We start from the raw sequence: 24415 nt of genomic DNA on the forward strand, positions 1-24415 counted from the left end.
GAGATCCCGCTTAGTTAGTTGTGAGTGAGTAAAGGTTAGTCTCAAGTTTCTGTCCTTAAATAATTGACTGGCCCTAGTGTTCATTGTAACTTCAGCTCCATTACAGTGCTGCTGAGCCCCTTCGATTTTATTCAGGAAACCACGTGTAAAAGCTCTTGCTTTCTTGTATTTTACGTGATCTGCTTTCCTCTGTTACTTGTCTCTCACTTACGGTAGTGGTGCCATCTCTGGATCCCCTATGTGTTTAAAGAAGCTAATGGGTAGCCCTGTATACAATGTAGATATTATTTTTGTAAAATCTAGGGCTGAGTTAATGGACAAGAGGACATCAGCTGTTTCCCCCATTAAATAATTAAAGGGTGTTTCTTGTCCATTAACCCTGACCATTATTTCCCTGTATATTATGTTAATGTAGCTCATTTTGTAATTTGTTAACTAGATCAGGTCACGTCAGCAATTGTTGATGCACTGATTGGTGGAAATGTCCATCAGTTACCTGAGTCACAACTCAAGCTAAACTCTACAACTAGTAGTTTAGAATCCATACATAGAAAAAGGTTCTCCCTATAATGGGAGAAGGTGATTTTTATGAATACGAAGTGTGTTAATTTCAGTTTTGTATGTTTAACTTTTATTAAATAAAGTGTTTAAAATCTGCTGGATATATTTGACACAGTGAAAGTATACATGGGGGGGCAGTAAGTGATCAGGAAAGCAGAAGGTACGGAATCTGCTGGGCAGAATGCAATACTCGAGTGATTCGGAACTCCTTCACGCTCACTGCAAGATGAAGCAGATGTTGCCCAATTCCTTATCTTCACTGGTAGCAGGCAGGGTAAGTTTTCTTTTGTGTAGAAAAACTCTAATTTACCACAAGATAATGTGATGGAAGACATCACTGCTTTTTAGACAGGGAGTTTGTAGGACAGCCTGCACCCTACGGAAACATGTCTCAGCAGTGACATCAAATAGGTGATAGTCCTGCAACACCGACAGCTGCCTGTTGAGGAAGGTCACCCGTTGCCTTCCACGGGTGGCTGTGATACAGAGATACTGTATCACTTCCAGTATCCAAAAGGAGCAGAACAGTTGGAAGAGAGAAGTTAGAACAGAAACACACTGAACTAGGCGGAACTGGAGTTTCCCAGTAAGGTAGAGACATTTCGGAAAAGGTACTTGTCAGAGAACACAGATTTGTTCCTTTCCGATCAGGATACTGTGCAAGATGACCAGTATGAGCTACACGCTTCCTCTTAAACCATTTCCTGCAGTAACTTGCTTTTATCTAGTACAGCCTCAATCTTGCACAAATTTTCATCTGTTGGGGAAATTAAACCAGCACAAATCTGACTTGCAAGTCGGGGACTACACCAGTCAGTTTAAGTATTCAGAGCAGTCTGAAGAGTAGCAACTTTAAATTTTCATGGTCATAGCAATCCATTTCTCTTACGCTTTCCCTTATGCCAGAGTGAGATTCTTGTTTCTGAGATTCTTGTTTCGCTTATTTCTGTAGATGCTTGGTCTCAGAGGTTTGTAAATACAAAAAAGGACTTTAACTTAGAAGACTGCAATTCAACACTGGAGATGTTTAGAAGGCAAAACTGACAGCAGACTTCTATACTTCCCATTGACGTTCCTCCACTTGCCTGAATCGGCACTGTGGCAGTATTTTGTGAAATGACCACCACCTGCGTGTCTCACCACAGTTACACCAAGTCTGGGATTACGGAAAACATTCCAGAGTCAGGCCCAAGAGAAGTATCACTACCTTGCAGCTGGTGCTGCTCTTTGCACTGCAATTTGTGCAATCTTTAGCTGAGCTCTAAAAACCTTCACTTACCAGATTGCAAAATAAGGAGGGATGTTTGCATCAGGACTATGGTAAACATCCATGCCACATACCCAAGCTAGTGACCTGTTAACATACGACCTGATTAAGCAACTTCCCTGACACGTCAGAACCTCTGGAGTTGAGCTGAAGGCTCTGCTACACAAAAGCACTCGCATTATTTTATTTTGTAACACAATTACCCTTCTATGCTGAACTCGCCTTGCAATGATTCCTTGGTCTGTATGGAAGTGCAAAGCTTTCCCATGATGGATGGTGACAGAAGATGTCTTGCTCTCAGCTAGACTGCAAGGTGATGCTACTTCCCAAAGAGAAGTTCTCCGTGAGGAATACAAGTGATGCTATGTTTTAAACCTTACGTTTTTAGCAGACCTGCTAAGGCGATGAGTGCTATTTTGTACAGTTGTCCACCAGTCCAGCAGAGAAAAGAGCTTTTATATTCCCCATCAAGCGTTCCAGGAGATCCAAAACAATTCATTGTTTTGAAACAAGCATTTGTTTCAAATACCTTTTGAAAAGGGGTTAAATGGAAAGAATTTCCTAGCCTTAGCTAAACTGAGCACTAGCTAGAGCACTGGTAGCCCAAGTCAAGCTGTGAACCAGGTCACTGTATGTTCTGACTAGCAACCACAATGCTAAAACCACCATAAAATGCTTTAAATTCCTTTGATGGTTTATCCCGCTTTGCTGCAATGTCCCTCAAGATCAAAATTAATCCTTGCTGAAACGCAGCCCTGATGCAACATTCATGACCTCGATGAGACCTTACGGAAGGGCTGAATTTGGCCCAAAGCTGACTGCACGTGCACAGAGGGCTTTCTGGCTCACTAGTGTTTCTTTCAGCGCGAATTGGGGTGGGCGTGGGGGGAGAACAGAAGAATGCTAAATCTGTCTTCTCTCAAACCACCCCTGTAACTATCACCTCATGGAGGAGGGATGCTAGAGCTATTGCTTGCTGGAAGGCGACAAGAGATGCCAGTGCCTTCCAGCCCCATACACGCTACAGTCAGATCTGTAAGACAAAACATCCCAGAGGACCCTATCGCTGAAAATCCCAACCTAGGAGCATTCCCCGAGGTGAGGTTAGCATTAGTGCTAGTGCTCACAGGCACGCGCTTACTCATCATTCCTCTCTGCCCGATTTCTCTGAACCGACACATTTCCAGTACGTGAATACCCTTCATGGCCTTAAAAGCACTGGCCGGGGCCACCCTGCACTCCCCAGGAACGTACTGAAGCTGGCTGCCATCCCTTGACCCGCTGAAGACCAACATCAGTCCTCTGCAGCGCTTTTTGTTTCCTCTGAGGAAACGCTGTATTAAAATGAAGCTTCAGCGCACGACTGTAGCACAGCAGACTACAAGCCAAGACGTTGAAATACTTGTTAAAGGCCAAATTAACCAGCTCGCTCCACCAGCTTGCTCTGGGCCTCACTGGGCTACTACAAACTAAGGGGCTGATTTTTTCCAGTGTGGTAAAAATAAATTAAAACATTGCCCACAGCCCTTCCAGCATGGTTCACATTGAAGGTATTTCCGAGAGAGAGTGACATTTCACACCTTTGACCTGCATCAATCAGGCCAGCGGCACAGCTTGATTCGGTCATTAGCCCTGTACGAGCGCACACCTCGCAGGACTCATCCACCCTTCCCAGAGGCTGCTCAGCAATTCCTGATCCTTGGTGTTTTTGAAGGGACCTCAACATGAGCGTCCCTCCTTGTGAGACAACGCTTAGTTTTAGTCAAACACAGCAACACCCCAAACAGAAACACTAACTACTACATATTTAGTACCCGAGCCATAGTGCCGATACCCCCATAGACTCCTTATTTCTGCTTCTGCCTCATAATTAAAGGGATCGGTCCTCTTTTCCGGAGGAGATGAGCAGAGCAGCAGAGGTCAATGCTGATGTATTATCCCCAGTTAAACAGCCTGCCTTTCTGTAACAGGTCGCTCCAAAGGAAAACGTTGTGCATGCAGACAACCACTCTCCTCTCCCATGTTTGTCCTCCCAAACATGACTCAGATCTGTTGGCCAATTTCAAGCAGATGTGATTGATAGCACATCAGTATTTTCTAGATATTTTGTGCAGATTGGTGAACACAGAGGAAGAAGGACCCACTCTTCTTCCCCGAGGGTCCCACAGGACAATTCAGAGACTATCGCGGATGCAGAGGAGCTTCAGTCACTATCAGGTCACAGAATTTATCACTCACCAGAGAATCTGTCCATAGGACAAAGCCCCAGGAAAAAACATCAGACTTTATTCTGTTATTTATGGACTTCTTTTTCATTACTAATATTACCACCTCCCTAACCTCAGAACGAAGTCCTGGTTTTTACCATTACCTTCCAGGAAGTGACCCCAGTTTCTCTTTCCAATGATGTATGGCTGGTGCCAGAAAATATACAAAAGAAGCTTATGATCTGGCGGGGGTGTGTGTGTGTGTGTGTGTGTGTGTGTGTGTGTGAGACTATCTCCATTTAGTGCACACAACTGATCCCACTTCCACTGAAGACAAATGTTTCGTCCACTTCAACAGGGCAATACAGGAACAGAGACTACAAACAGGGAGCAGCAAGTACAAGAGAACAAAGAGCGGAGGAGCAGGAGGCTGGAGCTCACCCTCCAGAAACAGACAGTAGCAAACAAACAAACAAAAGGCAAACACAACCACAAAACCTGGAAAATGATAGGTCTGTATAGTTAACCCCATTTCCGTTGACCTACAGATTTCTTGAGACAGACGGATTTGAGACCACCTTCGTCACTGACATGCCTCTAATAGAACGGACATTAAAATGACCTTCAAGTGACAACTCGCCACAGGATAACCATGACAAATGCAGCCAGATAGTCATCTCCACCTTGTCTGCAGACGCGAGATGACATACTGTAATACGCTTGTGTCAAACGAAGGAAAATGCTGGATGGCCTTTTTAATGGGTTTGTCCATAGCAAAAGGACCCACCGGGGATCTAATTTACAGAGGGAGGACTTGACAGAATGAGCTTACGAGGGAGCTGTGCGCACGTATGCATGTGTGTCTACTGCGCGGGCAAGTTGCCTAAGGAAAGTACCTCCAATTCTGTTTTTACAGGAAAGGTCACCATATTCTTGTAAAATTAAGCAGAAAATAGATTTAGGACTTCTGTTATTCTACAAACACAAAAATAAAGCGGGAAAACAGTAGCACCCATAAAGCAAACCATAAAAAAACCTCACACAATTTTGCAAAGATGAAAGGAAAATGTAATTCCATGCCCAAATCACCATGTGGCGAGAATAAGTGTTATTCTGGATGAAACTAGAGTTAATGTGGTGGGCAGACACCTAGAGCCACAGAGGAGAAGACTGGGAGTGAAAGGTTTCACTGTCTCTACTTGCAGAGGAGTAAAACAAGGCCTCAGAAGCAGCACAAATCCCACACAGGTGTGCATTAAAAAAATACTAGAGTTGGGAACCCAAACAGCAACATGCTTTCAGTGTCTGGATCTTTTGGGGTGAAGGAAAATAACTTTTTTTTTTTTTAAAGGACAGAGTTGGGGCAAAACAGTAAGATTCTGTGAGCACTTTTCTGGGGAAAACCAGTAAATTTGACTTGCTGTATTGGATCTCTTAGAGTTCAGTACTGTGAGGGACTACCTCAGCTTCCAAAGGGTAAGAAAGACTTGACCCTCAAGGGTTTGGATCTGCACCTTTGGATACTCACTCTGTTTTACAAGATTTCAGGGTGGCTACTAGAAGCTTTGATGGCACTTTGAAAAGCAACATGACCTCAAAGCAGATCTGGCACACGGGACTGTTCTGGCTTGCCACAACAGGGACAATTCAGGAGACTCATGCATTTTTAAGCAGAAGGAACTATTATGATCATCTAACTGACGCCCTGCATAACCATACAAATTGGCCTGTACAGTCACCTAAAAGTAACTGAATAGCAACTTCTCTGAACAAATTAGTCATCTTGAACATTTCAACGCAACAGACCAGACCAGCGAAGGGAGGCGTGAGGAGTGTGACGGACCGCGTGAGGTGCAAGCATACAGAAAAGGCCAGAGTCCACAATGCAGTAATAAAGCAGTGCAGGACAACCTCAAAAAGCCAGAGAAATGTTTCCATCACGTAACAAACTATCCAAACTCTAGCTGAACTCCGCTAAGACCTGCCACAAAGAACCCCCCCAGCACCAGAGCAACCAACCCCATGTCTTTAGCAGTTATTATAAAGGCTCTTAATTTTGTTTTATCCCTGGTCCTCTTCCTGGCTGGACCACTGCTGCTAGCTGAGCGGTCAGGGAGGTGGCTGGTGATGGAAGCTCAGCTCCTGCTGCATTTTCCCCATTGTATTTGCACTTGATATCAAGACCCCTTCGAGTCCACAATGCTAGAAAAGGTAGGAGGTACCAAACTGGCCCTGGAGCATACAAGCAAACATTTCAGACACATGTATTCCAACCAGAGACACGTCGCCATTTTATACCAACTAGGAAAGCAAAGCCATTCCCCACCCCTCGAACTTCAGTATTTCTCAGCTGTGATATTTCTTTCCCAAGTGGCCCTTTAAAAAAACAGGAGTACCAGGAAGGAGGAGGTGCTGGGACAGCTACAGAAAAAGGGTCATAAATAAATAAATAAACCCCACTGGTACCAACTACTCAGCACCAGGGCTGCCAGTGGTCAACACTTTCAAGGAGAATAACAATGAAGAAATAAATCAGGCCTTGCTAGAGCTAAAGTTTCCCCACTTTTCACCACTCGGAAGACTGTCCCAAACCTTGTGTCATCCAGAGGTTATATGGACCCCAAACATAAATCCAAGCAGCATTTCTTCTTTGAAAACCCTCGGGCCCCATTTGTTAACCCTGAGCTCAGTTCAGTCTGTGGCAGGCTCCTGCTCCTGCCAGGCCACCTCCCAGAAGGAAGAAGAACAGATGTACTGAGCCACTGGATTACATACACACAAGTGAAAACAGATTTAACAACAGCAACCTGATCCAGACTTAGTAAGTAAATTTAAAAAACCCCAAACAAACAGAAATCATTCATTACAGCCATGGAAAGATTACTGTGTGTTGTGCCTCTTACAGGGGATGACACATTTTGGAGGAGAGTCGGGGAAACATCAGAATATTTAAACACAGGCAACTTATCATAATGCAAAACTCTACAGCAGGCTCGCTCAGGATCTTCTCATTGCAGGATCGGAGGGCACAAGAAGAACAAAGAATCGGCTAAAGTGATACGAATGACCAAGATGGAAGAACACAACTCATTTCAGATACAGAAATGTTTAATGGCGTTAAAGTGCTACTTTAATGGGGACCATATGCTAACATTTAAACACAATTCCACTGCACTGCTAAATATGGTTGTCTTTATTTTTTTATTTTATTTTACCTCTTTTGCCCAACCCTACCTAAAACAATAAAATAAAATCTAAAGGACTGAAATTAACAACCCATTCAAATCAGCAATAAGTTATGAATTTTATAAAGCATTTTTTCCTCTTTTTTTTCTTAGTAATGAGGGGTAGTTAAATTACTTAAAGATATACAAAGTTTCAAACAATGCCATAGGTGAGGACTCTATTAAGGTTTTTAAAACTTGGAAAACAAAATAATCCTGGCCATTAAAAAGACAAAAATAAAAAAGCAAAGCCCTCAAAGTGCAGGTTAGAATGCTCGTCTCCGAGAAAATTAGAAAACATTCGCTACAATAGCTCTTAACAGCACCTGCACAGATAAGATGGCAAGGCCCTTGGGAACAGGACGTGCAGTCAAAACGTTACATTAACATGAGAGACGTGCTGAGCTTAACTAGGTTAACTACTGGACTGGAACTTCAAAAGTCAGCAAAGGGAATGATTCTAAAAAGAAAACTGAAGAAACCCCCACCAAACCTGGCCTCTTCCAGCTAGCACAGCCTTCATCCATTGTGTGCATGGCAAAAAGCATCTTTGCATTTCATTGAGTCAAGTGCTTCATCAAAACAGAGATCTTTTCATGGCATAAATTCATATAAAAGACATCTAAGGTTTCATATGGACAAGCTCTAAAAAGACGCATCAGACTTGGGGTGTTTTCCCTCCCAACACATTTACAAATGTTTATCAAAAAATCTCTTCAAATAAAAAGGTCATAGTGGCTCAGTATCTGGGCATGACTTTCTGGCAATATCACCTCTCGTATGTGCTGGTTTCTTTCTGTCCTCAGCTGGTTGTGTGCCTGCGTATGAGCACGCATCTACCGGGAGATCTGCTGTCGGTGTCACAGCCTGAAGCATGACACAGCCCACGATGTGCTGGTAGATTACAAGTGTGTACCTCTTGCTTTAGCCACGCATCGGAGGTACTTGCTTTTTAAATGATGTCCAACAGAAAGCTGAGCTGAATGGTGTTCTCTCCTGAACATCTCTCTTTGCTGCCCCTCTCCCTCTGGGCACAGAATGAGACCTTAATCATTATCGTCATTGCTATTCCTAGGCTACTTCTTCGCCTTCTTAGATTTCCTAGAACATTACGACAGCATTGGATTGTGATAAACTGTAGGACACGGTCCTTTTAGGACCACAAAAGCTCTTCAGAAGGGCCTAAACTAGTTGTTCAACCTGAATGCAATATAAGAAATTCTGACGTTTCTCAGATCTCATGACAGAAAGAGAGGGATGAGTCTCTAGTATCCTCTTTCAAACAAATAAATTCAAAACAAAGTGTTTCACCACTAAGGTCTAGATCCAGGTCCCACAGAAACAAACGGATTTCACTGACTTCAAAGGGACTAGTGTTTGGTCTAACTTTAAAGCAGGAATTGGGATTGGTAACATGACCAAATGAACACATGTGGGTTTCTGTGGAGGCTTCCTTTACCCAAAAAGCTTTATATACAGGTCTCTCCAAGACTAGCTGTCAATATGTCATTTCTGAAAGAGGATACTGGCATCTAGGACCCAGTTTGATCACCCCAGTGAAATCATTCGCCCTGCGCTGTTGTCTCACTTGGTTCTAGGAAGCAAACGAGAGCTTGACACTGGCGCTGGAGTAACCCTCGTCACTCCCAATACTCTGCAAGCTGCTGTGATCATCAATGTCACTGATGCTGGTTGTGCTGATATTGTCCACTTCTCCATGGGAGAACTCTGTGCTTTCAACGTCCACTTCAATCTCTTCTAAAAAGGAAAATGAGACAAAACACACACAGGTTAGCACCACAGACTCAACTGCTCCCTTCAAGCCAGCAAGCTGCTGGGACTCCCCCAGGCAGGGATGAAGCAGCAGTCCGGCAGGAAGACTTTCAGTGTTCTCCCTGGAATGGGATGGGCTGTGGACATGATTAATAAAAAGACTAGATACCAGCTTGGAGTTTTTTAGGGACTTGGCAAAGGGGTTTGACTCCTCCAGCATGCAGGCCACACTATCAGCATAGGTGGGCCACTCCACACACTGAACTTGCTCCGCTACCTCTTTCTTTGGTGCTCTACTACCCCAGTGTTGGAAACAAAAAGAAACAGATAAAACGGAGGGCAAGAGAGAAAATGGAGCATGAAGTTACCCCGAAACATGCTACTTGCTTGATATTATGTTGCTAAAGCCAGGACCACTCATACAGGGCGTTACAATGCATTACCATGGGGATCTGGGTTACTCTCAGAGATGCTCAGTCGACTTTAGAACATAAATCTTATTTTTAAGACAGACTTAGAAAGCAGAGATACAGTTAACCAGGTATCTTGGTTCCCATATCATTTAGGAATTTTCCAAAAGGATTTTTTTTTAACTACAGACTCACAGCCAAACTATACAGCATCTTTGAGTCTGTCAGTAAATATCAAGCCATCTATTGTGCCTAAATATCTCTCCACAGCAGAGATATTCAAATAAAGAAAATTATCTGAATTCAGTTAGCCATTTAGATCATCTCTATCCAGTTTTAACTGAGATGAACTCTATGGGAAGCTTGGAAAAAAAAAAAAGGGGGAGGGGTGTGTGTAGAATGACTCGGGGAATTTTAAGAGGCAGTTTGCTTGGTTCTGTTTGCTTGGTTATACCATGGTACCTCAGTTATACCATGGCCCAAGTACAGAATGAGAAGCTGGATGCTGCTTTGCAACACCCATTCCAGTCCCACTAGTATCTTCTTAGATCTTCCTCTTTGTGTTGCCGAGAGATTCAGTAGGTCAAAGAGCACAATGGATATCTCAACTTTACCATCAGGTATTTAACTACCATCTTGTGATCACATTATTTTTCCTAACTAATGCTTTGGCATTTTAGAGAGCTTTTCAGAGAAACAGGTCACTTTAAATGCCACAGAAATCAGCTCAAGTTGACAATAGCAACACTTAATTCAAGACTTAATTAGTTAACTCATGCAAAATACTAAACTCTTCATATATATATGTGTGTGTGTGTGTGAGCAAAATCAGTAGCCTAAATACCAAAGGCCATAAGAAGGAGGTAGCTGAGAGACAAGAAATGGATGAATCGCATGCCCTTGCTTCGCAGAGCCCTGGGGATTCAGTGCTGGTTCAGCGACACCCACCTCGCTCCGAGTCCGAGCGATCCGAGGAAATGGTAGATCCAATGCTGTCCATTCGTATTCGCTCTATCTCCTGAGGACCCTGTAGTTGTTCCAGTCTTCTCTTTAGGAACCTTTGTTCTCGTTCCAGGTTCTCAAGCTGGTGTTGGCTTCTCCTCTCAGCCTCTTCAAGTTTCTGACATGATCAAATATGACTCAATAATTAGTTTCACCCTTTTCTCCTTCCCTCCCACCTCCTCTGCCCAGCCATGTTTTGCTTAGACTTTCCCAGGTCCCAGAAGGATTTAAGCTGCAAAAGAGCCCTGAACCAAGCCGCCTTGCAGTCTCTAAGAACAATGCCATCTCCTCACAACTTTTCCACCTCCCAAGTCCTGATAAATCACACACGTTAGTATAAAAAGTCTCTGAGGACAGAGCCTCTCCAGGGGAAACGATTTGAATTGTAGCAGTTTGTGGGTCATTCCACCTGGGTTCAGCCACTTGCATTACCAAATCTGTCCACGAAGGGGCCTCAATTCCCTTAACCAAACCAATTCAGGGTTTGTTATGATCCTCTGTAACATAAAAACGTACCCTGGGAGTTCTGTGTTCCTTGCTGCATGGTTTAGTAGGATTTCTCAGAAACAGTTTTCTATTCAGTAAGCAATTTACATAACCTACTACAGATTTCTTTGATCACAGCTGGGAAATCTACCAAGGCACTGTTCTTTGTTTCCTACGACAAGCACATTGCATAAGGAGATGTCATTTCAGGCTAACTCTGTCCCTTCGGCAGTGCGTTTTCTCCTTCACAACCCATCCTCCCTCCCGCTATCCTGACATGCGACAAAGTATTTCAGCCTCTTCCAGATACTGACAATGCTGCATTTTCTTTTCATGCTTCGCTTTGCCAAAAGAGAATCTAGAAGAGCACTGGGCTAGCTGGCAGGTTCACACATGAAACCCCAGCAAGCCAACCCTGTCTCACACTCTTGTGGTTTGTGTTAATGCTTCGGCAGTGGAAACTCACTAGCACGTCAGAAAAAAGGCTGCATTTCCCATCAAAATGCAGTCATTCAACAGTAGGTATGTTCTTCTTTAAAGAGATGCAGCTGTCAACAAATGATCACAATACAGAACAAGACCCCTGCTCTCCAAAACAATCATTTCCGTAGTTAACGGAGTTCATTATGGACTCTTCTAACCATGTGGCTTGTAGGAATGATAAATGATTAACCAAGGGGGCAAGGCTTGCTTGCTTTTTTTTTTTTTTTTAAAAAGGTGTTAGTCTCCTTCAACAGTTACCTCTAGGCAGCAAGAGTGCGCGACTGAATTGCACTTCCCAACAGCCCAGACTGAAAGCAGCTGGGAAAAGCAACTCTTACCTTGATATGTGCTTTGGCTTTGTTGAGCAGCCCAAGCGTTGTGTGCCTGGTGCAGTCTGGTCCTAGCGGTATCAGAACTTTTAAGCGTTCTAGACACAGGCGGAGGTGAGCTCGGCTGCAAGGGGAAAAGAGGAGGATCAGAGCTATGCTTTCAGAAAGGGAATGTCATTTCCTTTTCTACTTCCCTCCTACGAGGCAGTTTTCACGTCTCCCTCTTGCTACACATCACAAGATTCCCCACAGGTACCAGGACAGACTGCCACTAAACTATTTACACTGCAAACATCAGCTGCTCAGCAATACTTGCATTATTGCTAACCTCTGACAGACACTGATTATTTTCTTGCTGTCTGAACTCATCTGACTCATCTGGATGAACTTTGTGCAGGGGCAAGGCACACAGACAAATGGTACAAGTATCTCGTGGGTTTCCTCTCTCTCAGCTATTTGCTGTCTGTTTTGCCGAGAAGAACTTTTGTGAAAGCAGTTTCGAATGACTGCCACCCCCTGCACACTTGTGCATTGCTGGCTCGGGGACTTTGCTATAAACTGATCTAAGCACCGTCTTTTTTCACAAAATTAAGATGATCAATGAGAAAAATGGTCAGCCCAAAACACCCAAACAATCCCTGCTGGCAGTTAAAGGAGCTAGAGGGATGGTAGTTCCCAAGAACTGCACTCTTACTTCTTCCTGGTCCCAAGTCTGAAATGCTGCTGGGGGTGCAAGATCTGTGGGAACAACAGAACTTAAGACCTTCCCCTGGGCAGTCTTCTGACCTTGGCTTACGTCTACAAAGACAGGCTCAAGCACGACAGTGTTGCTGATGATATGAGCCATTTTCTGCAGAATATGGAAACACGTTCTGGGGAAAATGGTTCAGGCAGCAGTGGCAAAGCACATCGTCCTCGGGCTGCACAGGAAAACTGTTCCCACTGTCTCCTCCTCTGTATCACATACGCAGGAATGAACAGTAGATTTATGGAAAACTATCAAGTGTGGGCTGCCTTTTTCCCCTCTCTCTCTCTTTCCCAGACATTAATGATTTATGTCCAAACTTGTCATCCCAATCAATAATACAATGACATCAGCTCGACCATTCACATGCAAGAAAAACCAGTGCAAAAGAGTCCTGAAAGCCTATCCCAGCCCCTGCTCATGCACAAAGAAACTGAATCTTAGCCTGATCCATCTCAATGCAGGAGAAGGGAGGGGAAAAAAAAAAAAAAAAGAAAAAAAAAGAAAAAAAACCATGGACAGTTCATTTCCATTTGTTTTTCAAATTCACTATTGCACCCAGTTTGAAAGGGGTGGGGGAGAGGAGTCTGTAATCAGGCAATTATGTCAGTGACAAGCAAGGATGATTAAGGGTGGAAGGGTCAGGGGTTTTGCTGATGAACTGTCAGCACAGGGGAGTGTTCACTAGCAGTGCTATAGCTGTGAGCTCCTCACTGTTTCTGTTATAAATCTCTTCACAAAGGGTCCATCATTCTGTCTCAAGAACAGCCACAGGCCTGCATATGACCAGCAAGGGCCTTGAAGAACAGGTGTTTTTCATTAAACATTAACAACTGGAGGGGTGGGGAAAGGGAAATCATAATCCAAAAATCAAACTGCAAAAATAGTAATCACATCAATCTCATCTTTTACTTCTCAGCTTGCTCCAGGGCAAACCCCATTGACATTAAACCCACATGGCTGACACAGGGGGATTTCTTCTACCTGGAAGCCCATTTTCAACGTAGAGCTTGATCAACAGGAGTTGCGTGCACCCACTACAGGTGTTTGCCCAATGTCTGATGATGACCTGTAGGGCCAGCAATGAAAAAGCATTGCTGGTTCACACTGGCACTATAGCTCCTGTCATCCCACAGGAGGCTGGACACTGACTTCTTGCAGCTAGAGAAAGGAAAAGGAGGAAGATCTTTTGGGTTTGAACCCATTTTGGGCTATCCCAGATTTCCTGAATGGTCACAGAGGCAAGTCACTGAGTCAGAGCTGTCAGAGCACAGCCATCAAGCTGCAGCACAGAGCAGCACGTCTCTCTTCACAGCGTGAATATGAGCTCCAGCCACACACTTCACCTGCGGGATCAACCCAAGTTAAAAATACAGCTCGAGTAGAGCTAAAGAGGTGTGCACAGATTTGGGGGCTAAGGAGCAGGGCCAGTTCCACCTAACAGGGGACCTGCTACATAGCACCTGCTACAGGTAGGGACCGCAGACTCCCCCCTGCCCTGCTGGGCAAGGGCAGCTCCCAGCCCATGGTGAAAACTGAATTATTTGTGCAACAGAAAACAGAAAGTTTGGGGAATCAACATCTAACCAGTGTCAAACGTATCACAGTCCACTCCTGAATGCAGAGAGAAATGGACAACACATCTACAGCCTGAGCTTTGGGGCTGAGTCTCAGCACTGGAGGTTTTACCAGGAACCGGGAAGGCACTGCACCAGGAACTGCACTTCCTGGAACCAGTGATCAGCTGCAGGCAGGAGCGAGCACTGGCTGGACTGCTGAGACAGTGGTTAAAAGGATGGCACTGATCTGCCATGTCAAAAGCTAGGTTATGTGCAGACTCGATGAGATCAACCATGTTAAGCACCTGAAAGCTATACGCAAAGATAAAACCCTGGACACTGAAACACTTGCAAAATTGTGCCCCAGGACCATGGTGGATCGAAGAAGGTTACTGCACTCTGTAGGCCCTGACAAGGGCAGGGAGAAGACAGAGCAGTCAGAGGGTCTGTGCTCATGAGGGCACTGGAAAAGCTGGCAGAGAGTTACTTCCCCAGCACGCGTGGCCCCAAAGGGGACATTCCCCCAGTTGTGGATCCCCACATCGGCTTTCAAAGCCCAGAAGATCGGCCCAGGCTCATGCAGACAGTTTTCAGAGAAGCCACTCCTGCCAGCAGCTCTGCTGGCTGGTTGCCATCGGCCGTGGCCCACAGCAGGGGTGATGGCCTCTGCCAGCACACCAGGCATCAGGAGGGGACACCTGCCTGCGACAGAGGGTGTGAGCGCGAGTTGATAAGCTCACGACGGCACATAGCACGGCTCGGGCAACAAGCACGCTGCAAGGGCGGGTGGCATTGGCTGAGCCAAGGCAGGTTTGGAAGAGGTTTGATCAAAGCAATCACTTCTGTGCTGCTGTTGGATTTTCCGCTTATTTTGCACTCAGAGCTGAGCCACACTGAGTTTTGATGCCACTGCAAACGTAAGTGCATTTATATATCCAACCACAGCCTAACCGAGGGAAATGCACAGGGCTTTACATTAGCATACAGCAGCGGGCCAGCCTCGGTGCGCAGGCTGGTGCAGACCAGGGACAGCCAGGCCCTTCACCGCCCACAGTCACCTCCTGCTGCTGGGGACGACACCGGCAGAGCTGTTCAGGAGCTCCCTGGCCTGGTGCAGCTGGGATAGTGAAGAACAACCAAGCCTGCAAACCATCCTGGCACACGAGTGTGTTGCTTTCCTTCAGAGAGATCAAGTCAAACAACTTCCCCAGCTCTCTCCCCTCCACAGTGTTCAATACCTTGCTTTTTTATTTTTAAGATCTAACCCAGTCACAGTCCCTTATCTCTCTCAACTTCCAACAGCCCAAGCAGACCATGATGGGTTTGTAAGCCACAGAGCACACAGGCAGGTCTGACGTGCTGATGGGTGGCTTCAGTAAAACCTGGAAATAAAACTCCAGAGCTCAAAAGCATCACAGCAAACTTAGCTAAAAGACCATTTCAGAGAGAAAGCAATCACAAACCTATTAATCTTTTTTATCAAGTCCAGGATCTGTACCTGGACAGCTGTAATCCCACGGGTCAGGCCATGATATGAATGTCTTTTCCCCTTGTTTACCTGGACTCTGCTGCAACGTGGCTTTGACAACGCTGCAGGCTCTTGTATTCAATGAAAATACCAGCCTTGTGCAGGCTCCAGACAGAGCCAGACGGCTTTCCATGTAAACCACTGGATTATGCCAATATTTGACGCATCTGCCAATATCTGGAAAAACAAGTCTAAATGCCCATATTGTTATATAACAGAGAAACAACTCGGGCTTGGCGCGAAGGGCTGCTGCCTCTCACTGCCTTGATCCCGGGGAAGACAGAGGATGACAGAAGGAGAATTCCAGTCAGCCGAGGCCAAAGCCTTTGCACGCTAGCTGCAGGGCAGACAGGAGAAGCCAGAGGTCTTTCTCCTGCCTAGGTGGCCTTGGAAAAAATCAGGCTCTCACAGCAGCATGCTGAGCACACAGTAGGTGCTGGATGTGCTGAAGAAGGAATCCATGGAGGATTTGAAAGGAGGGGGCTCTCCTCCTTCCCAAGAGATCAGCCCGGTGTCCCCTTCCTGCTCAGCCTGATGAGGGGGAAGACTCCTGTTTGAGATTCCCATGTGGGGCATCAGGGTGGCCAGAAAAGGAGCAAAGCACCCGAGAGGCTTCGGAAAACCAGAGCCTAGCATGCACTTCTCTGTCCCGAAGAGCTGAGGACAACCTTTTATCCTGTTCCATCTGGCAACTCCAGCTAGGACAGAGCCCCTCTGCCGCTTCTGCTTCCTGCCCTGTACAGTGCCAGGAGAAGCCTAGAAGCAAGTTCCTCCGGGATGTGGAGGGCAAGCAGAGCGAGGACGCCCTCCCTTCTCTGCCAGGAGCTGCTGTGGGAAAAGGTATGCCAGCCCCTAAACAGACGGGCCAGGAGACTGAAGCAAAAGAGGGATGAGCAACCCCAGCAGCCCCATAGCCCTACCAGCTGATCCACAACAAGCTATAGGTAGCTGCATGTGGAAGAAGAGGGTGCTGGCCCCTGAAATGGCAGCCCCACTGCTGCCCACTGGGCACATGCTGTTCTCTCCCTTTTGCTTTGTGTCTGTGCGAGAGCTTCTGACTGTATTTGGATTATCTACTTCTATCCCTGCACAGCTTCCCCCCAAGCCTGAGCCCCCAGGCCCTCTGTCCTGAGCCTCTATCAGAGAGGAGCCTGGCCCTTGCTCTGTGCAGCCCCTCCTTGCACTTGGCTCTGCCTGGCTGCAGAGGGCTGTAATTTCCACAGCCTGCTCTCCTCTCCAGCTCCCAATGACATCATCCACTCTGATTATATAAAGCATGGGGAGGAAGCCTTTATTTATGCGTGCTTTTTGCTCATAGCTTCAGCTGCCTCACTGTACAACACGCACCCAAATCCCACTGCAGGAACTGGGCTCCCTTTTGCCTGGATCAAAACTGCAGTGCAGAAAAAGGTGTGGGTCCAAAAAAAATTCCCTATTTCCTTCCCCCACTCCTCTGAGGACATTTTTGAGGGGTTTGGGTATGAATCAACCTACCCCACCACTCTGTACCACAGCAAGCTGGGCACAAAGCCACCAGCCTCTTCCCTGCCTGGGGAGTCCCCAGAGAGCTGAGGGATCTGTGGTGGCAGCTCCAAGCCTTGTGTTTCCTGGTCACACAGGGGCTAGAAACCTACCTATCTTCAACGCCTGAGGACCCTCCTGTGAGGGCCAGTCCAGGGCTGGAAGGCCACAAGCAGTTTCCCTCCCTGGGTCCTTGTGGGCTCAGCCAAACCTTTATACACCCCATGCTGAGTGGGTAACCCCCTCTGCTCAGGTCCATCCTCCTCTTGTGAATGTTGCAGCAATGGCTGCAGGCACAACCGTCAGGGAGCCATCCCTGAATGTAAGCATCCCTGGAGAGACTGCAGCTTCTTTGCTAGGACAGGTTTTGGGTTTGTGGGGTTTTTTTCCAGCTTCCACCATGGGCAGAAGCGATGGCAACTGAGACAAGAAACTTTCTCTGCTGAGGAGTCAGTCAAACACACATGCACACTCAGCTCTGAAGCAGCAGGTTTACCAGATTCAGCACTATCCCCTACTCAGACACTGCTGATAGACTTTGCTGAATCAAGGCCTGAACATCTGCAAAACACACGCACGCGTGCATACACACACACACACACACTCTCTTCCCATCTTTAAAAGATCAAGCCTCCCTCCCAGCAGGAAATGACCAACTCGCCTCCAGCAGCATTTCAAAATGCTGAATTCTGATTTTTGTATGTTGAAAGAAGGGAGCATCTGAGGGAAAAGAAAAGCATTTCCCAGATATTTTTGTACTATGCCTGCAGGTCTATAGGGCTTGAATTCAACAGTGGATTTAAGCATGTGCTTAACATTAGGAATATGCTCAAGTCCCACTGAGGCTAAATCAGACACTTGATCTCCAAGAGATGTTAAAACAACAGAACCAAACCAAACAAGAACCACCAAAAGAACCAGCAGAAGGAAGATCCTAACATGGAAAAGAACATTATCACCCTTCCCCTCTGCCCTCCTCCTCTTCCCCCTACACCTTTTCAAAGTCGAGTCTAATTTAACCCTGAAATCAGAAACCACCAACTTTCTTTGGATTTCAGAGCTAATAGATTGCTTAAAAAATTCAGGAGGGATCACTGGTTAAAGAAAGCAATTCCTGGAGAAACGCAAGTGACCCCACATCAATAATTCATTGGACGAGGACAATTTTGAGATAAAAGTAATGAGAAACACATGCAAAAACCACAGGGCAAGGAAAATGGGGGAAAATACGGTTTCCTTCTAAAAGCAATTCACAGGTCAGAGGTGTGCTTATTTCTAATAGCCATCATACAACTTGATGGTTTTTCCTTACTCTTGTCTCTAACCCCCAGCCCAACCCTCTCTGCAACGGTATCTACCCCCTGCTTTACCGAACGCTTGTCTTCAGCGAAGGAAGAGGTTTTGCCAAGCACCTGGATCGGGAATGGCGAGGCAGCCGGGCACTGGGGGCTGAGCCCGTGCTTTCTCTGCTGCAGAGCATTATGCAATTGCTGCGAGCCCTCCAGCCACGCGCAATAAAGCTGTGGTGGCATCCAGCCAGCCTGCAATAAACACACTCACACCCGCTCACCCCAATTCCACAGGACACCAGAGATGAGACACATGTTTTAGAAGGAAATCTGGCTCAGAAATATGCAGTTAGAAGTTAATATTCTCCACCTGAGCTGTGAAATCATTCAGAACAAGCCTTGCTTCCTGATTTTAAATCAGGTCTCTTCTCACGATTATTTATTTTCCTGTGTTTGCTCCCAGTTGAAGGAGATACTTGCTCATTTGCCTCTTTGTTTCCAGTCAATTTCTACCAATGGCTCCCTGGCATGTAGAATATTTGTATTGCAAATGCTAATAAAATGTACCTCGAAAAAGTAGTTGGGGCAAAAAAAAACAACCCCAAACCTTTAGATCTTTACATTTTTTTAAGTCTATCATTTAAAATAAACAAAGAAATGAAAATTTAGGACTGACAATAAAAAGACTTGACAACGTATTATAAATAGGAATTTAAAGGAACAAAAAAGTTCTATGGGCAACATTTTCAGCCTGAACTTAACCATACCAGATCTGTCTGCAAAAGTTAAAGATGAACATGCACCCGACTATATTCTCAAATCAAGGGCAGATGAAAAACAAACCACAAATGAAGAGACCTATGATTAAACAACAGTAAGAACAATAATAGTAATAAAAACAAAAAAACAAGGCAATGCAGATTTTCAAAGTCACACAAATCAATGCACCTCTGCCTGGTGACAAGCTACGTAACAGGGAGATAACTGGTGGTACAGTGCTCAAGAAAGCAGCATCCTGATTCAAGCCCATAAGCGGAAATGAAATACAAACAGCAATGTATTGTTACACCCTGCAACAGCAGCGTTTTGTCCAAAGGCCACCTCAGTCACAAAACCAAGGCAAGGTACACTGGGAAAGGAAGCATCTTACCAAAGAACTGAAATACTCGGAAAAAACGGCCAGTTTTGTAGCACACAAACCCTTCTCCACATCTGCATGCAACAGAAGCTGCAAGTCGTAAAGTAAGCATAAAGCAAGGATTTTAACTTAAAATATACTGCCCACACTCTCCATTGTAAACTTTGAAAGAGGCTGTCCTACAAACCCTGTCCTTCCAGTGCAGAGCTAGCATATGGCCAAGTGCACCCCCATAGGCACACAGAAATTACTCCTACCCCCAACTCTTCTGGATGGGAAGACTCATCACTGATTTCAACTTTGGAAGAGCTTCAGGCTCTTGGCAAACAGAGGCTGCAAGACCAACAAACCTTGTGCCAAGTGGTCTGTTGCCACCACTGGTCTGTTCCAACATGGGTCTTTCTAGCCTACTACTGCAGTCTGGAGGGAGACGTGCTCTCCCCACCTCTCTTCACGTCGCACAACTGTCAAGGTCTCTCCCTTTCCTGAGATCCTTCTAGGTATAAAGCTGAGTATGACTGAGAGGGCTCTCCTCATTTTGTTACGATTTTCAAGGCAAATTAATTACTTCAAGGCTTTACAAAACCAAAAAAGGGGAAGAGAGGGACGGAGGGAGGGGAAATCAGGCAGTCTCCAATCCCTTGGTGAAATACGGAGGATCTGGCTGAAAGATTTGGCTTTCATGCAGGACAGGTGTCTCCTGGGCTGCAATATGGAAGGATAACAGACACTTTTAGCTGTATCTCCCAAAGGCTGATCAGTCTGTCCACACTGTGCAGACATTAAGTGTAAATCATGTTGTTCAGTGGGTGCAGAGGTTGGCCTACAAACACCTTGAGTTATGTGGATATGTGAGAGAGCTTCCACTTCCAGGATTCAAGGCCACAGCGCTGCAGACATGGCTGTGAAAAGGACACTTCTGGAAGACTCGGGGTCCTACTCTCATCTCAGAGGGCACTGCAGGGAGTACGACTGCTCTCATCTCACACTGAGTCTCTATCACTCTCCTTTTCACTCTGTCCTCTGACCAGCACTGCAAAGGCTAGACTGTTTGCTATCACTAGCCATCATCCTTCAGCCTTCCCAGGTTTTTGTTTGTCCCCTTCTCCGACAATCTACTGGATTGGAAACTCTTTGGAACAAGAATACAGTTGCCAAATGCAATGACATCTGAACAGAATCCCATGAACAGGATCCCCCTGACGGCACTCAGAAATCTTAAATCAAGCAGATCCCAAACAAATAGAGTAAAGCAACATTATGATTCTGAAGCTGAAGTGATATAGCTGGGGCTATTTTTATTCACACAATAACTTCTGGGCCTTTGGGTCCTATTCGTTGCATACCTTGAAGTTCTCCTCTCTCAGCTAGAGGGCTAGAATACAGAAGCTTCATTTAAATGAATAAAATAATAATAAAAAAGAGACCATCTGTAATCCCATGACTTCCAAAACTGGGATGCTTAAAGGAATGGCAAAAAAATTTGAATACTGATGCTCACAGTAATAAAAGTGATACCATTTTGCAAGGTCCCTTCTCCAGAACGAACTCACAGCTGTTCAGTAACATGACTGCTCTTCCTTTCCTAACCCCTTTGATCTTCAGACGCACCAATGAAAGACTACTTCAACTCAGTAGAGAAAGATCAAATATAACAGCCTGTGTTCACAATGAAAAGGTGATGAGAGCAGGATAGGTGGCCATCTGCCCAGCAGAGGAACGGAGTCAATCAATGCCTGGCATTTTCTCTCGCCCCTTCATTTTCATCCAGATCTAGCACCAAGCTCTCAGTGCCTGTTCATCAGTTTCTCTTCCCTCCTCCCAGCTCCTCTATGGCTTTCTGCCTTTCTTTGAAAGCAATTTGGACAGTTGTTCAGAGATGTCAAATAGCAATAGATGCTCTGGAGCAGAGTCTATTATTATTATTCATTAAAGTTAATCTCCCCCTAAAGTGAGATACTGAGGATCTACTATTATTGATCTTGGCCATTAGCCAAAAAGTATTTTAATCCCTGGTGAACATAATTAACTGAACTTTACTGTAGCACAATACACGATGTTACCAGCTAAACCCCTTTTAGGCTAAGCTGTGCTTACAACAGTATGCTAAACCCTATAGCCCTCACAGGCCATAAATGCTCTACATCACATTCTCCTTCTGTAAGAGAAGGAGCTGCCTAGCTGCCACCCGTATGGTCATATCTAGGTACCTCTTGCACAAGATCATTCGGCACCAACTTTTCAATCATGCTCACAGCTGACCATGCAGGTATTGCAGTTTTGCTATCCTGGCAGTAAGATACGGTTACAATCCTGCATTTGGCTATCAGGGAACATGCAAACCAAGCCATAAACATCAACGTGCAACCCAGGTCGGTTAATTATAAAGCCCCGACTAGCCCAGTCTAATAAAAACTCCGTCTTTGTTTAAAGGTGGTTAAAAATAGTCCTGCTCTTTAAATAGCCAACAGTGTCCTGTGCCCTCGTTCTCACTAATACCATTATAATCATCCTTCTAGAGACACGTAGTGTGCTCACAGCTGCAATGTCTGGCGACGCTGCTCGAACCAGTGCAGCATCCTCCTCCACGCCACCAACATGCCTGCAAAGCAGCTGTGCCATTCATCAGAAACCTGTCTCGCCGAAGAGGAGGCAGTAACCTGCTTTGCTGCAACCTACAGATTTTCCGCTTTACTGTTAGAATTAGGTCATCAGCAAAGATAGCCAAGATTTTCCAAACTCACCAGCTATTCTGGATTATTCTGTTCAGAGGCTTCCTGGCTAAGCACCATACCTTTGAAAAGAAATGAGGAGGTATTTCAGGCTCCTGCAAGGTTTCTGCAGTCTAGACACCGAGAAGCGGGGATGCTCTCACCCCGTAATACTTAACTGCCTCTAAAACTGCCAGGCAATGGGAAGAGCTCTCCAGTCCGAATCTACTACCATTGAGTCCTTGCAGCCTCTCAAGGAGAAATCAAAGATGGTGCACACCAGAAAACAGATGAATTAGCAGGGATCTGCAGAGACCCTTGAAGGCCACCTGCCTGCGCTGAGACTGGAAGAACCTGAGATATTAGGCAGCTTCCCAGCAGGCAGCCAGAGAGTGCCCCTGGACCACTCTCCTGGCTACAGCGGAAAAGCTACCCAGGGTCCACAGGGTGTCATAGCAGTAAAGGCATAGACAGTACCACAAATCAGAGCCTCTGTTTCTTCATACTACTACTGAAAGAGACCCTGGACTTTGGCGCCTGCTAAATATAGTCAGGTTTGAAAATAGTAACGCCACTAACCAGTTGAAAGCAGCAAGCACTTCCTTTGTAAGATGGACATTTGTCCATCAGTGAAAGAGTAAAGGATGCTACCAACTTGTTATTTGGGAAAACATATTTCCTGTTTTCAAAATAATGAGTGGGGAATATGCTGATATCAAGAATGCATTCTGATCTGGTACTAGAAGTTATTTTTGTCATTAACATAAGTTTTTAAATTACACAGATAAGATATTGCTACTAAAAGATATTTTTACTGTTCATTAAGATAGGACAGAGTTTTTCTACCCCGTACATTTCTTTTCTGAAGCGATATTCCAGTTTCCTCACCTCATGGAAGAAAATAATTGCTAATGAAAAAATATTCTAAGAATGTGACTATTTGGAATACTTGTTTACACAAAATCTTTTATGCCAGAAGGAAAGCATGTGCTCTTCATCTAATACCTCTTCACACTGTCAGAAATATTTAAGAAGTCACCAAGTATCTACCGTACCTTTCAGGTATAGAGGGCATGCATCTGGAACAGAGGAAGCAGTGCATGTAATTTCACCTTGTAAAGTTATTTTAAATTTAACCTCAGACTTCCCAGGAAAAAGGAATCGCCAGCCAAGGTCACTATCAGATGTATGTTTGGAAAAAAGCATTAGGAAGGAGAACTTAAGAGATCCTAGCACTATTTTTCCTATTGGATATGGATTTTTGCACACAAAGAACAGTAATACTGTATTTCAAAAGTCTAGAAGTTAGCTAACGTTACGTGACAAACAGCTATAACCCAAGTTAACTATGTATGTTACTCAGCAGGGGAACCTGAACAGAGAAGCACAGCTCCTAGCACTATGACAGCAGATGAGTCATGTCCTGATCTCATACATACAGAGGTACCAGGAAAGAAAAGAGTTTCTGAAAGGAGGTACCAGAGAGTGTGAAAACACACCTTGTTTCTGCTTAACTGGTGTGATGTGCTAATACAAACTCATTGTCAATACAGTTCTTCCAAAGAGGAGCAGGGTTTATCACCTAGAAAATTAAAGCAATGTACAATTCAGGGGAAGAAAACCAACAACAACAAAACAAACCCTGTCTTGCCCTTGACACCTTCCTTCCATTTTCTTTTTCTCCTCTGGACATGTGTGAAGGCTAAGACATGTAAAACTGCTCAAACCTCAAACAGGGAAAAAGCATGAAGCTGGCCACTTGGAAACCATTTCCTTGGGCAGGAAGCAAGACAAAATGTGTCCATAAAACATGAAAATTGCTTGACCTTTTTCAGCTCAACTACAAAACTCCTAGTGCTTCCAATAGGGCTCAAAAAGTCATTATATTAAGCACAGGACATTCTACCTAGTGAACTCTTGGATCAGCTGAGGAAGATCATTACGACCCCTGCCTGGGTCAGCAATGCCACAAACAGATACAATTTTAATTCCCCCAACCAAGAACAGCTGTAGTTGAGTAAAATAACATTTGTGGGAGGATTAGCTGCCTTATGCTTGCTCACTCTGTATTATCCCAGCAGGAGAAGGGTTAGAATCCCACCTGGGAACAAGCCAGAGACTGAAAGGTTCATGATTTCTTTTGGACAGAAAAATAATTAAAAAAAAAAAAAAGAGAGAGAGA

General features: G+C 45.1%; 1 protein-coding gene across 1 annotated transcript in view; it reads right to left on the minus strand.

Moving 5' to 3' along the window:
• Nucleotides 1-7130: 7130 nt before the first annotated feature.
• Nucleotides 7131-24415, minus strand: part of MXI1 (MAX interactor 1, dimerization protein) — a 48789-nt gene continuing 31504 nt past the window's right edge. Inside the window, exons 4-6 of the mRNA XM_009326056.1 lie at nt 11752-11866; nt 10391-10562; nt 7131-9017 (exon numbers count right to left, since the gene is read on the minus strand). Of these exons, the coding sequence (XP_009324331.1) occupies nt 8854-9017; nt 10391-10562; nt 11752-11866 (451 nt within the window). The 3' untranslated portion in view covers nt 7131-8853. The remainder of the gene's footprint in view (nt 9018-10390; nt 10563-11751; nt 11867-24415) is intronic.

The sequence above is a fragment of the Pygoscelis adeliae genome, unplaced genomic scaffold (genome assembly GCF_000699105.1).
Source record: "Pygoscelis adeliae isolate BGI_AS28 unplaced genomic scaffold, ASM69910v1 Scaffold4, whole genome shotgun sequence".
Lineage (NCBI taxonomy): Eukaryota > Metazoa > Chordata > Aves > Sphenisciformes > Spheniscidae > Pygoscelis > Pygoscelis adeliae.